General features: G+C 56.8%; 1 protein-coding gene across 3 annotated transcripts in view; it reads right to left on the bottom strand.

Annotated features, from left to right (window-relative positions):
- The window catches only part of LOC139682897 (acid-sensing ion channel 2), a 507,095-nt gene that overhangs the window by 107,184 nt on the left and 384,774 nt on the right, over positions 1-15,137 (bottom strand). The window contains exon 1 of one of the 3 annotated variants that reach the window (XM_071577551.1): positions 2,135-2,971. The exons of the other annotated variants lie outside the window; for them this stretch is intronic. Coding sequence (XP_071433652.1) covers positions 2,135-2,674 — 540 coding nt within the window. The 5' untranslated portion in view covers positions 2,675-2,971. Of the gene's footprint in view, positions 1-2,134; positions 2,972-15,137 lie in introns of those variants that run through there. 3 annotated transcript variants of the gene reach the window in all.

The following is a 15,137-nucleotide window of genomic DNA, read 5'->3' as shown; positions in this document are numbered from 1 at the left end:
ACGCCGCACAACCCGGCTGGGAGCAGCTCCGCCGATTCCCGGGAATCCACCGGGAGCCAAAGGAGGAGCAGGGACCGGACACCACCAAAGCCCAGCGGGACAGGGCAGGGCTGGGGCTCACCCGCTCCTGCAGCCGGAGCGCACCTGAGACAGAACTTGGGCTTCCCAGCTGGAACGGGCAAAGTCCAGATGCAACTGCGCTGGGAGCAACAGGGAAAAACGGGACAGAAGGAGCTGGGATGGGCAACGGCATTTTCAAATTTTTGAATTAAAAACTAAAAGAGCAGCCAGTCCCTCCCACCCACCGCGGGCAGGCAGGGAGAGGCACCCTTAGACCAGAGAGGCACCTTTAGACCAGAGTCACCCTTAGACCAGAGGCACTCTTAGACCAGAGAGGCACCTTTAGACCAGAGAGTCACCCTTAGACCAGAGTCACCCTTAGACCAGAGTCACCCTTAGACCAGAGAGTCACCCTTAGACCAGAGTCACCCTTAGACCAGAGTCACCCTTAGACCAGAGAGGCACCTTTAGACCAGAGAGTCACCCTTAGACCAGAGTCACCCTTAGACCAGAGTCACCCTTAGACCAGAGAGTCACCCTTAGACCAGAGAGGCACCTTTAGACCAGAGAGGCACCCTTAGACCAGAGAGGCACCTTTAGACCAGAGTCACCCTTAGACCAGAGAGGCACCTTTAGACCAGAGAGGCACCCTTAGACCAGAGAGGCACCTTTAGACCAGAGTCACCCTTAGACCAGAGAGGCACCTTTAGACCAGAGAGGCACCCTTAGACCAGAGAGGCACCCTTAGACCAGAGAGGCACCCTTAGACCAGAGTCACCCTTAGATCAGAGAGTCACCCTTAGACCAGAGAGTCACCCTTAGACCAGAGTCACCCTTAGACCAGAGAGGCACCTTTAGACCAGAGTCACCCTTAGACCAGAATCACCCTTAGACCAGAGTCACCCTTAGACCAGAAAGTCACCGTTAGACCAGAGATGCACCCTTAGACCAGAGAGCATCAGCTTCGGTCCGGAGGAGAAACAAGGGTTCAGGCACACACAGCTCCGTGGGCAGAGCTTCCCACGGCGATGCGAGGAGCTCCGGGGGCTATGGGTGCCCTGCCGGGACCCTCCGGGACCCGCCACGACCCCGCAACGCCCCGAGCGTGGGAAAACGCGCAGCCAGCGGCGGTGGGAGCCAAGAGAAGGCGACACAGCCCAGGATCGCCACGAACCGAGGGTCCCCGGACCGAAATAAACCGTGGGCTCCCCGGACCGACACGAATCGAGGGTTCTCGGACCGAGATAAACCGGGGGCTCCCCAGACCGATACGAACGGAGGGTCCCCGGACCGAGATAAACCGGGGGCTCCCCGGACCAACACGAATCGAGGGTTCTCGGACCGAGATAAACCGGGGGCTCCCCAGACCAAAACGAACCGGAGGGTCGCCGGACCGACACGAATCAAGGGTTCCCGAACCGAGATAAACCGGGGGCTCCTCAGACCGACACGAACCGGAGGGTCGCCGGACCGAGATAAACCGGAGGGTCCCCACACCGACACGAACCGGAGGGTCGCCGGACCGAGATAAACCGGAGGGTCCCCACACCGACACGAACCGGAGGGTTCCCGAACCGAGATAAACCGGGGGCTCCTCAGACCGACACGAACCGGAGGTCCCTGGACCGAGATAAACCGGAGGGTCCCCACACCGACACGAACCGGAGGGTTCCCGGACCGAGATAAACCGGGGGCTCCCCAGACCGACACGAACCGGAGGTCCCTGGACCGAGATAAACCGGAAGGTCCCCACACCGACACGAACCGGAGGGTCCCCACACCGACACGAACCGGAGGTCCCTGGACCGAGATAAACCGGAGGGTCCCCACACCGATACGAACCGGAGGGTCCCCACACCGACACGAACCGGAGGGTCCCCGGACCGAGATAACCCGGAGGGTCCCCACACCGACACGAACCGGAGGGTCCCCGGACCGAGATAAACCGGAGGGTCCCCACACCGACACGAACCGGAGGGCTCCCGGACCGAGATAACCCGGAGGGTCCCCACACCGACACGAAGCGGCGCATCCCCGACGGAAAGGAACCGGGGGGGTCCCCGGGCGCACTCACCGCGGAGAAGTTGTGCGGCCCGCAGAGCTCGCCGCGGTACTTGCAGGAGAGCAGCATGTCCTCCAGCTGGTGGCCCAGGCGGTCCATGAACTCGGCGCTGATGCCCTCGTAGTGCCGGGGCGGCAGGAAGAGGCGAAAATCGGCGAGCTTGGCGAACCAGCGGAGCCGCGCCTCGTCGCCGCGCAGCAGCTCGGTGAGCAGCGGGCGGGCCGTGCGGTTGGGCAGCAGCAGCCCCAGCCAGTGCCCCGCGTAGTACAAATCCCCCTTGGAGAGGCGGGGGAAGCGCAGCGGGTTGTTGTTGCAGAGGGTGACGGCGGGGAAGGGCAGCTGGCGGCTCCACTCGGTGCGCACGCGGGTGTGCGAGGGGAAGGCGAGCCAGTGTAAAAGGCGGTCGGAGGACCAGGCCAGCAGCAAACCCAGCGCGGTGCAGAAGGCGAGCACCCAGAGCGCCCGCCGCGCCGGCGCCGCCCGCCCCGAGCACATGTGCCGCAGCCCGTGCAGCCGAGTGCGCAGCGCCGGCGCCCCGCGCCCCCGCGCCATGGGCGCTCCCACCGCCGCCGCTGCTCCCCCGCGCTCAGCGCCGCGCCATCATCATCATCATCATCACCGCCACCACCATCATCATCATCATCATCACCGCCGCCGCCGCCACCCCCCCCGCCAGCGGCCCCGAGCGGCGGGGGCAGCGCCCGCGGGCGGCCCGCGGCACCGGCACCGAGCAGCAGTTCCGGCAGCGCGGCATGCCGGGCCCCGCCGCCGCTCCCGCCGCCTCCCGCAACCCGCGGGGGGCAGCGGCGGGGCGGCCCCGCCGCGATCCGCCGCTCGCCGAGCCTCTCCCGCCCCGCTCCCCGCCTCGCTCACATGCCGCGCCCCGCCCGCCGCCCGCCCCGGGATGCCCCGCACCGGAGCCCCCCGCGGGTTTCCCCCCCTGCCCGGCCCCGGCTGTGGCTGCGGGACCTCCCCGCGGTGCCGCTCGCAGTGCGGGATTTACCCCCGGCCCGCGCCCGCCCCGCCCGCGCCCCGCCGGCCCCTCGCTCCCATCCCGCCGCTTCCCGCACAGAGCGCGCCCCGGCCGCGGGAGGAGAGGAGGAGGAGGAGGAAGAGGAGGAGGTGGAAGAAGAGCGGGGCGAAGCTTTGCGAGGTGCCAGTCCCGGCTCGCCGCTGGAGAGGCGGAGGGAGGAAGGATGCTCGGCCCCAGGCGCGCCGTTGCTTCACCGGAGCAGCCCCCCCTCCCCACTCCTCCTCCTCCTCCTCCTCCTGCTCTTCCTCCACCCCCACGTTATCCCCCGGCGGAGCCGCCGCCGGCCCCCCCTCCCCGCGCTCCCTCCTTCCTCCTCCGGCAGGAGTTTTGTTTTTCTGCCTTTCAGCATCCTCGGGGGAAAACACGAGCCCGCCGAGCCGGGCACAGCCCCGGGGAGGGCACAGCTCGCCCGCCCTGGGCAGCCGCTGCTTTCTGGGCAAAGGAGGTGGTTGCTTTGGGGGCGGCTTTTTGCTCTCCGTGGCGAAGCTGCTGCACGTTCCTTCCTCCGCTCCCGGGAAATGAGTGGGAAGGGGGAGAAACGCATTGCCCGAAGTATCACCCGCTGCCCCCGCCCTTCTCTGCCCTCTGGGCACCTCCCGCCGAGCCTGGAGAGCCCTTTGGGGGTCAGATGCTCCTTTTGCCCTGCATCGGACACACAAAAAAAGCCCCTTCCCTCCCCCCCACCTTGCGAGACGGGAATAACTTGGCAAATAGGTTGGCATCTCCTGGGGGGTGCTTAGCTCGGCTCTCTGGAATCGGCCGCCTTTACCTTCATTTTGATTTCAAACAGTAGCAAGAAACATTCCTCTAATTGTGTCCAATTAAGCTGTAAGTGCCGGTAACTGCTCTGAATCCCTTCTGATGTTTTTTTTTCTCCCTCTGAATTCATTTTCCGTGTGCATTTCGAGCCGTATATTTTTACCCAATAGATGGAGTCGTTCGAGCCTGGTTGTTCTCCAGCCTCTCTCGCGGAGTTGCTTTTTTATTGTGCCAAAGCTGCGAACGTGCAGCAAACCCCGACTTTGGTGCGGAGCCGTCCCAAAAATCCCCCTCCTGGCGCCGGGACCGTGGGGAAAAATGGGATGGAGCGGGCAGAGCTGGTGCCCTGCAGGGCTGGAGGTGGTGCCAGCAGCGATTTGCACGAACACTCGGTGTGGGCTCAGCTTTGTGCCCTCCCAGAACTTCGGGGCTTTGGTGTCCACACCCGACAGGAGTTTTCCCATTTTTTTTAATCTCCAATAAACATCAAATCCTTTCCAACCCCGTGACCTTTTGTAAACCGAGTGGGCAAAGGGCACAAGTTCCAATATCCATCACCACGCCATCCCACCGAGTTTCTCCGCCTGCTTTCCTTTTTTTTTCCTTTTTTTTTTTTTCTGCCGCCTGTTGAAATCAGTGGGAGGTTTTTTTTCCCCTTGGCTCCCTCTCAGGATAATAAACATCCCAAGCGCTTCGCCACGGGGCGGTCTGAGCCTGTTAGACCCGTGATGGATTGTCACAAAGGCGAGGAAACAAAAGGTGCCTGACCATAAACATCCTCAAATATTCCCTCCCCCGCCAACTCGTTACCTTGCGGCACAGCCGGTCCTGGGCACTGCCAGGTTCTCCTGGCACAGCCTGGGCTGTGGACTGTGCCTGGCTGGAGAAACAGCTCAGCCCTGGACAAGGGACTGTGCCTGGCTGGAGAAATACAGCTCAGCCCTGGACAAGGGACTGTGCCTGGCTGGACAAACACAGCTCAGTCCTGGGCAAAGGACTGTGCCTGGCTGCACAAACACAGCTCAGCCCTGGGCAAAGGATTGTGCCTGGCTGGACAAACACAGCTCAGCCCTGGACAAGGGACTGTGCCTGGCTGGAGAAACACAGCTCAGCCCTGGGCAAGGGACTGTGCCTGGCTGGGCAAACACAGCTCAGCCCTGACTGTACCTGGCTGGACAAACACAGCTCAGTCCTGGGCTGTGGGCTGTGCCTGGCTGGACAAACACAGCTCAGCCCTGGGCTGTGGGTTGTGCCTGGCTGGACAAACACAGCTCAGTCCTGGGCTAAGGATTGTGCCTGGCTGGACAAACACAGCTCAGCCCTGGGCTAAGGATTGTGCCTGGCTGGACAAACACAGCTCAGCCCTAGGCTAAGGATTGTGCCTGGCTGGACAAACACAGCTCAGTCCTGGGCTAAGGATTGTGCCTGGCTGGACAAACACAGCTCAGTCCTGGGCAAAGGACTGTGCCTGGCTGGACAAACACAGCTCAGTCCTGGGCTAAGGATTGTGCCTGGCTGGACAAACACAGCTCAGTCCTGGGCTAAGGATTGTGCCTGGCTGGACAAACACAGCTCAGCCCTAGGCTAAGGATTGTGCCTGGCTGGACAAACCCAGCTCAGCCCTGGGCAAGGGACTGTGCCTGGCTGGACAAACACAGCTCAGCCCTGGGCTGTGGGTTGTGCCTGGCTGGACAAACACAGCTCAGCCCTGGGCAAAGGACTGTGCCTGGCTGGACAAACACAGCTCAGCCCTGGGCAAAGGACTGTGCCTGGCTGGACAAACACAGCTCAGCCCTGACTGTGCCTGGCTGGAGAAACACAGCTCAGTCCTGGGCAAGGGACTGTGCCTGGCTGGACAAACACAGCTCAGCCCTGGGCTAAGGACTGTGCCTGGCTGGACAAACACAGCTCAGCCCTGGACAAGGGACTATGCCTGGCTGGACAAACACAGCTCAGCCCTGGACAAGGGACTGTGCCTGGCTGGACAAACACAGCTCAGCCCTGGGCAAAGGACTGTGCCTGGCTGGAGAAACACAGCTCAGCCCTGACTGTGCCTGGCTGGACAAACACAGCTCAGCCCTGGGCAAAGGACTGTGCCTGGCTGGACAAACACAGCTCAGTCCTGGGCAAAGGACTGTGCCTGGCTGGACAAACACAGCTCAGCCCTGGACAAGGGACTATGCCTGGCTGGACAAACACAGCTCAGCCCTGGGCAAAGGACTGTGCCTGGCTGGACAAACACAGCTCAGCCCTGGGCAAAGGACTGTGCCTGGCTGGACAAACACAGCTCAGCCCTGGACAAGGGACTGTGCCTGGCTGGACAAACACAGCTCAGCCCTGGGCAAAGGACTGTGCCTGGCTGGACAAACACAGCTCAGCCCTGACTGTGCCTGGCTGGACAAACACAGCTCAGCCCTGGGCTAAGGACTGTGCCTGGCTGGACAAACACAGCTCAGCCCTGGGCAAGGGACTGTGCCTGGCTGGACAAACACAGCTCAGTCCTGGGCAAGGGACTGTGCCTGGCTGGACAAACACAGCTCAGCCCTGACTGTGCCTGGCTGGACAAACACAGCTCAGCCCTGGGCTAAGGACTGTGCCTGGCTGGACAAACACAGCTCAGCCCTGGACTGTGGATTGTGCCTGGCTGGACAAACACAGCTCAGCCCTGACTGTGCCTGGCTGGACAAACACAACTCAGCCCTGGGCTAAGGACTGTGCCTGGCTGGACAAACCCAGCTCAGCCCTGGGCAAGGGACTGTGCCTGGCTGGACAAACACAGCTCAGCCCTGGGCTGGGGATTGTGCCTGGCTGGACAAACACAGCTCAGCCCTGGACTGTGCCTGGCTGGACAAACACAGCTCAGCCCTGGACTGTGAATTGTGCCTGGCTGGAGAAAAACAGCTCAGCCCTGGACTGTCTCCACTTGCTTATTTTCCTCTTCTCTAAACGGTTTTTTACTCATTTTTTGGGGGTAGGAGTAGCCTGACAAAAGGAGGTTGTAAAGGAAAGAATAACAGGTTTGCATGAAAAGCTGTTTGGGTTTTTTTTTCCCCTTAAATGCTCCAACACTAAATTATCTGCTCCAACCTCCCTGCCTGATTTATTATAGGGAAACAAGGTTTCTTAATTAAAGAAAAACCAGCTGATGGTAAATAGGAGTGGGATGGCCAAGATCATCTTTCCCCTGAGCTGAGATCTGAAATTTCACCATGAAAACATTGCAAAGACAAACCAGAGCAAACCTGACCCTAAAATTCCAAGCTGGCATCAGCTGGTGGCACATCCCTCCCTGCCCAGCCACCCACCCTTTGGAAATTGTCTCCAATTTTCAGGTTATTTGAGAAGGCACCTCATTGCCTGTGCACCCTGTGCTGCATCAGTCCTGGTTAATTCTTTATGCAGCCTGAGCAGCTGAAAAGCTTATTGGGCTTTAATGCTTGGAAGAAATAACAGAGCTGCTGTCAATAAATATTGCTAATTAATCAACAAGTCACTCCTGAAATTATCCCTTGGGCTGTGTGAGTGTGTTCCTTCTGCTGGAGAACAGATTATGGATAGAAATCAAATTACACATGAGAAATTCAGGGAGTTATTTCGGGTGAATTCTGGCATTTTGCACCCCAACACACAACCTGTTGTGCCCCTGAAAGGTGAAGGGAAGACAAATAATGGGAAGTTTCCCTCACCAAAAGCTTTGCCTTCTTTTGAAACTTCATTTTCACTTCAAACATCAACTCAGGTTAAGACAAAAAGGATTAAATCAAAGCTTTAACCCCCCCTGGAAAGTAAATCCCAACGTTTTGTCCTGCTGGGCCCTTTTGTTTTTATCATTTCATTCACCCTCTAAGGAGTGAGAGCTGAACCCCAAAGTCTTCTCCCACCGGATGATCTTTGAGGTCCCTTCCAGCCCAAACCACTCCAGGATTCTTTGGTCAGATCTCACCTTCCAGTGTTGGGGTTTTTTGGGCTTTCAAACCACCTGGAAAACAGTCATTGATTTTGAGCTCTCAGGAGCTCAAGCCAAGGAGAACATGGGGCAGATCCTGCAAGGCCACTTGTCCCCAGACAGGAGGGTCAAGGCATGAGTGGGCAGGAAAGGGGTCCCTTTTCCCTGCAAACCCCAATCCTGCCAGAATAATTCTGGTTTTCCCAACAAAAAGTGCTTGAAGCCTCCATGGAATGAGAAGCCATGAAACATTTGGAAATACGGATTTCCAGGGAAGGCACCACTCAGCCCTGATCCATCTCTGCTGCCTCAGACCCCAGATCTGTGCCAGCCCCTCCCATGGCAGCTCAGCTTTGGGACACCCACAGGCTGCTGCCACCCCCAAAACAAGAATCATAGAACCAGCTGGCTTCTTCCAGATCTCACCAGGGCCCCTGAACCAGGGGGTGACCTCCCTGGCACAGCCCCATCCCCACTGTGGGGCACCAGGGAAGGGCAGCACAGCTCCCCTGGGCACGGGGTGGGCGCAGGGCTGTGCCACCCTCTCCCCCTGCCATTGTCACACGGGCACAAAGAATGGCAGCCAGACCTGCCCATGCCACCCTTTGGTGCAGCTGAGCAGCTCCAGGGCCTGACAACTGAGTCTGTGGCTGATGGGACAGCACAGGTCAGAGAATCATGGAAGAGACCTCTGGGATCATCAAGTCCAACTCTTGATCCAACCCCACTGTGATCACCAGATCATGGCACTCAGTGCCACGTCCAGTCTCACCTTAGAAACCTCCAGGGATGGGGAGTCCACCCCCTCTCTGGGCAGCCCATTCCAATCCCTGAGCACTCTCTCTGCAAAGAATTTCTTTCTCATCTCCAACTTCAATTTCCCCTGGCAGAGCTTGAGCCCATCATGCCCCCTTGTCCTATTGCTGAGTGCCTGGGAGAAGAGACCAACCCCCACCTGGCCACAACTTCCCTTCAGGCAGTTCCAGACAGTGCTGAGGTCACCTCTGAGCCTCCTCTTCTCCAGGCTGAACACCCCCAGCTCCCTCAGCCTCTCCCCACAGCACTTGTGCTCCACTCCCTTCTCCAGCCTCGTTGCTCTTCTACGTTGGGTCGGAAGAGACCTCTGAGATCATCAACCCTTGATCCAACCCTACGGTGATCACCAGCCCAGGGCACAGAGTGCCCTGGGCTGGTGATCACAATGGGGTTGGATCAAGACATGGTGGATTCTCTGCCCCTGGAGGTGTTTCAGAGGACACTCAGAGCCACATCCAGTCCCTTCTCCAGCCTCGTTGCTCTTCTCTGGCCCCGCTCCAGCCCCTCAATCTCTTACCTCAACTGAAGGGCCCAGAACTGAACACAACACTCAAGGTGTGGCCTCCCCAAGGCAGAGTCCAGGGGAAGGGTCACTGCCCTGGGCCTGCTGGCCACGCTAGTTTGGATCCAGGCCAGGATCCCCTTGGCCTTCTTGGCCACCTGGGCACACTGGTGGCTCCTGTTGAGCTTCCTGTCCCTCAGTCCCCCCAGGTCCCTCTGCCTGGCTGCTCTCCAGCCACTCTGTGCCCAGCCTGGAGCGCTGCAGGGCTTGGGGTGGCCAAAGGGCAGGACCTGCACTTGGCCTTGTTGAACTCCATCCCATTGCAATCAGCCCATCTCTCCAGTCTCTCCAGATCCCTCTGCAGACCCTCCTGCCTTCCAGCAGCTCGACACTCCCTCCCAACTTGGTGTCAGCAGCAAATTTGCTGCTGATGGACTCAATCCCCTCATCTAAATCATCATCCAAAAGAGGATTTGTTTGCTTTGGCTTTGCTTTATTTTCCCTTTTTTTTTTTGCTTTATTTCAGCTTTATTTTCCTGCTGTGAAATTCCCCAAATTAAGGGAGGATTCTCAGAGCAGAACCCTCCCAGTTAAAGCCCTTCCCTCCAGCTGGTAAAGGGAATTTTTTTTGGAGGGTCTGGAGTGTTTTGGGGTTGTGTTTTCAATGGAGGGAAGGGAAATAATCGATATTTTGGGGCTGTGTTTTCAATGGAGGGAAGGGAAAATAATCGATATTTTGGGGCTGTGTTTTCAATGGAGGGAGGGGAAATAATCGATATTTTGGGGCTGTGTTTTCAATGGAGGGAAGGGAAATAATCCCTCCAGAACGAAATGCTTGAAGGCACATAATCTGTATTTCCTCCTCTGCCCCTTTCATCCCAGCAGCAGCAGAGTAGTAAAAAAAAAAAAAAAAAAAAAAAAAAAGAACCTTTGCATTTTACAACTCTGCTTTCAGCTCCAAAAATAGGGAAACTTTTGATATCTCAATTTTTGGGCCTCCTGTGTGTAGAGCAGAAAAAAACCCCCTGAGAGAGATCAAAGAAATGCCCAAGTGAGTCAAGGTGGGGCTGCTGTTTTGGGGCTGACTCCAGGCCTGTCAGCAAATGAAAGGAGGATTTTCTGGGGTTAGGCAGGAGGATGCTGAGGATTAATTAGGAAGATTTGAGCTCTGAGGTGTCACATTTGATTTTCTAGCACATGTGGGAGGCCCCACCCCCTCCATCCAAGGGATTTAATCCTCCCTCATCCCAGTCCTTGGAGGCCACTCTGGGACACGTGGGTGGGTGATCCACGGGCTTGACATGCACTTGGAATTTGATTTTCCAAGGTCCTGTGCAAAGGGCTGTCCCCTAATTAGCAAAATCTCGTTAAATTTGCATTTCCTGCCAGAACCATTATTCCCTGACTTCCCTTAAAGGAACAAATTGCTAATACATAAATAAATAATTATCTCTGTCTATATATGCCTGGATTTTATATATATCTATATCTATATATATATTTCTTTTGCAGGTAGAGGAAGGATTTAAATCTATTTTAATCTCCTCAATTGGCATCGTCACAATTATCTCCTTTTATTTTTTCTTTTTCCTGTTTTCCATTTCACTGCTGAAGGAAAGAAAGGGAGGAAATGAAACAAATGAAAATACCTCTGGATTTGGCAAGAACTAATTTTAATGTGGATTCTTTGGAACAAATTAAAAAGCAAAGTTCTCTCAGTCCCTTCCTGTCACTCAGTTCCTTTGGTGTCCTCCAGCTTGGGAGTCTGGGGACCACCTTCCTCCTTCTCCAACGTTCTCCAGGGGTTTTGGTGGCCCTGGGGCCACGGTCCTGCTGTCAGGATTGACCAGGAGTCTCCCACCCATCACTGGGTGGCCCCAAAGCTGGGCCAGATGGGAAGTTTCAGCTCTGCCATGGGGAGATGTTGCCCAGCAGTGCCAGGCGGGGGAGGCTCAGACAAATCCCTGCTGCTCCTTCGTGGGGGTTAGAGGAAAGTTTTGGAATTGTTGGAGTTGGGAAGGACCTCAAAGCCCACCCAGTGCCACCCCTGCCATGGGCAGGGACACCTCCCACCAGCCCAGGGTGCTCCAAGCCCTGTCCAACCTGGCCTGGGACACTCCCAGGGCTGGGGCAGCCACAGCTTCTCTGGGCACCTGTGCCAGGGCCTGCCCACCCTCCCAGACAGGAATTCCTTCCCAATATCCCATCTGTCCCTGCCCTCTGGCAGTGGGAAGCCATTCCCTGTGTCCTGTCCCTCCATCCCTTGTCCCCAGTCCCTCTCCAGCTCTCCTGGAGCCCCTTTGGGCACTGGAAGGGGCTCTCAGGTCTCTGGCTCTAAACCCAGCCTAGAACATCCTCCAACTCCATGGAATCACAGGATTCCAGAATGGTTTGGGATGGAAGGAAACTTAAGGATCCCACCCCTGCCATGGGCAGGGACACCTCCCACCAGCCCAGGGTGCTCCAAGCCCTGTCCAACCTGGCCTGGGACACTCCCAGGGCTGGGGCAGCCACAGCTTCTCTGGGCACCTGTGCCAGGGCCTGCCCACCCTCCCAGCCAGGAATCCCTTCCCAATATCCCATCCAGCCCTAGGATGGGGAAAGTGAGTCTGGAGGCTCTTCTGCACCTCACCTGACCCCAAATCTCTTATTCCCAACAGCAACAGCACCTGGAAAAGAGGAGCCTGGAGCTTCCCAGTGGACATGTGTGACTGCACAGGCCACCACCCCCTGGGGTCACAGCAGGACACCCTGCAGGAGTCCTGGTGAATCTTTCATGCCATCTCTGCTGTCTGGAGAGACAATTCCCCTTATCTCTGAATTCCACCCTTCCTGCCTCCCTTTTTCCTCAGGTTGCATTTACAGGACCTGCAAACATGGGGAGAAGCTGCTCTGTGTTTGGATGCCAGGGAGTTTGGCTTCTAAATTAAGTTAAGGGAGCAATTTCTTCAGCTAATATTTATTCTTTGTCTTTCTGAGGTGTTTGAAGATTCTTCTGATAGTCAGGTGGGAAACAGCCCTTTCTGCTCTTCAACCTGTTGCTGCTTCAAATACAGACAAAGGCACATCCCTGGTCTTTGAAGCAGCAGGAGGGAGGCAGGAAAATCAGGTTGCAGGCCCTGGAATGTGAGCCCAGCTCAGCTGGGATGGAAGGGGATGGTCACCTCAACATCAGACTCATCCCACAGTGCCAGGGCCGTGTTTGGAGCTGCTTCATTCTCTGCAGTCCCAGTTGAGCAGGAGGGCCCAGTTTGTCCCTGTGTGGGTGTGCCCAAAGCTGGGCATTCCAAACCCTCTGGGCCATTGCCCAGCAACTGTTCCCAATGGCCCATTGGCAGCAGCTGCCCAGGGCACAGCTGAGCCCTCAGGCTGGGAGCTGGCTGGGAAAGAAGCCTGGCAGAGGAGCTGGGAGAACTGCCCTGCAGGGACTCCTTGGCACCTCCACACCCACCTGAGAGCTCAGCTCTGCTCAGGGGCCAGCAACGAGTCCAAAATCCCCCCTGAGTGCCAGAGTCAGATCCCCCAGGGTGGAACTCCCTGCCCTGGGGGAGGCACTGGGGGCTCCCACCCAAACCTCAGGGGACACAATCTTGGGCTTTGGGGACCTCTGGGACCACTGATTGGATGCAGAGGAGGAGCAGCCCCTGGCCAGGAGGAGCCACCACTCTGGCCCAGACTGTGCCATCATCTGCACCAACAGGTTTGTCCCTTCCTTTGCCTTTGGCCTCGGGGGAACCACGTGGGGCTCAGCACAGGGGCCACCAAACCCCCCTGTGTTTGTGCCCCAGGGGGCTGGGTTAGACTGCTGGGCTTGGGGGTTAAACCCAATTTCTCTTTGTGCCATTGCATTTATTGGAATATTGTTATTAAATTGTAACTGTGACTTGTAATTTCTGTTTGTGTTGGGTTCATTTCTCCTGCAGGTTCACCTTTAAACCAGCCCAGCAGCATCTGCTGGAAAGCCAATATTCACCTCACTGGGCCAGTTTGGGGTCTCCCCACAGAGGTTTGGGCTGGGGTTTTAGGGATTAAAGAGCCTTGAAGTGGAGCCTGAGGCAGGATCAGCCCCCAGAGTGTCACTGAAACCTCCCCAGCCCCAAATTTCTCTGCTCTCAGGATCAATTTGTGGCCCAAAGAATTGCAGGATGATTTGCTGCTGCAAAAATTCTAGTTCAGAGTGGGGTTTTTTTCCCCTTTGTTTGTGAGTAATTTGCTCTGTGTGTGGAATGATGGAATGGTTTGGGTTGGAAGGGACCTTATTGCTCGTTCAGTGCCACCCCCTGCCATGGGCAGGGACACCTTCCCTGGTGTCCAACCTGGCCTTGATCACCCCCAGGGATGGAAGAGCAGGAGATCAGAGGTGACATCACCCAAGGTCACCTGGAGCTGGATGTGCTGAGTCCAGGAGGGAGGCACATGATGTCTGGGAAGGTCCCTGTCTCACGTGCCCAGCCCTGTGCCCGCTCCTGCTCCGTGAGCTCCAGCCGAGTGTGGGGTCACATTGGAGGGGATCAATAAATGCAATTATTGTAAAACCCACTGGAGGCCCCGAGGGATGTGGCTGGAAGCAAAAAGAAGGCCAGACTCTGCCAAACAGCCCTGCCCTGGCTCTGCTCCTGGCATGTTCCCCAGGCTCGTGGGCACTCCAGGGCTCTGCAGACATTGGGAGACTTCTCAGTGGCATTTCCCAAGGGAAACAGCCCCTTCCTGCACGAGGGAAAAAAACCCTCCCCCTCTCCATCAAAATCACTTTGAATTCCTGTCAAAAACTCTTTCAAAGGATCAAATTTGACAGCCCCAAAGCTGCTTCAGTTCCTTGCAGATTCTGTGGGAATATTGCCAGGGATTTCAGCGCTGGTTCACTGAGACAACTCCCATCCCTGGAAATTCCAGGTCGCTGCTGACACCAGAGGCTCCTGCAGGAGATTTTGGGGGGATTTACCTTCTTTTTGTGCTTTGGGCAGGATTAGAGGCTACTGGCTCAGTGCTAAAAGTCTGTCCCCACCATTATTCCTGCTGTCCTTGGCACAGGGAATGAGTATCCCCAGGGATGGGCATGAGCAGGGCTGGCTGGCAGGGCAGGTCAGTGCCACCTGCTGAGGTGCCAACCAGAAAGGCTCCATCTCCCATCCCCTTGGCAGACTAATGGCTGACAGCAGTTGTGTGGGAAGATTAATGGAGAAAAGGTTTGATAAAATAGAAGCACCATCCTTAAGTTTTTCAGATGCTTTTTTGCAGTTATATAATTTTAAATGACATTGATTTAAAATAAAAAAAAAAAAAGAAAAGAAACACACACCCAACCAACAGTGGGAAACTTTGAGTGTTTGGGGTTGGATTCTGCTCCTGCTCAGCAGAGAAAGTTTTGGGTCCCTCCTCTCAACGTCAGGGGAGTTTCAGCATGTTCTTCCAGCAATGACAAAGAGGATTTGGCTCTTCATGACCTCAACGTGCCACTGGTGCTGGGCAGGAGGAGACAAGGGCTGAGTGGTCCCACCCAGGGGTGGGTCTGGGGTGGGCTCTGGCCAATATTCCCTGTTGGTGCTGCTGCTTTGCCCATGGACATCCATGTGGATCAGGATGCACCTCCTGTGGGCTGATCTCTGAGACCTTTGCCAGCCTGGATGAATCCATGATCTCATGATCCCTGCAAAGCCACCCCTGGAGCTCCTGAGGAGTTTGGGGGGTTTGTGGCTCCCTGTCCCACCACGGATGTGGCCTCAGGGTGTGCTTGGAAGGGCAGGTTGGTGGCCAAGGTCAAACACAAGGCTGACTTTAGTGGGCATGGTGGGATTCAGTCACAGGTTGGATCTGATGATCTTGGAGATCTTTTCCAACCTTGATGGCACATGAAGGAGCAGCGAGTGCTGGAGGACCAGCAGAGGCTGGAGCTCCACAGTCCTGGCTCATCCCACCCTGGGTGTGCCAAGGCTGGGGGGCACCTCAGGGGCAAAGTCAG

Source organism: Pithys albifrons, chromosome 25, assembly GCF_047495875.1.
Source record: "Pithys albifrons albifrons isolate INPA30051 chromosome 25, PitAlb_v1, whole genome shotgun sequence".
Classification (NCBI taxonomy): Eukaryota; Metazoa; Chordata; class Aves; order Passeriformes; family Thamnophilidae; genus Pithys; species Pithys albifrons.
The sequence above is the reverse complement of the archived record's forward strand: the minus strand, read 5'-3'. Positions and strand labels throughout refer to the sequence as shown.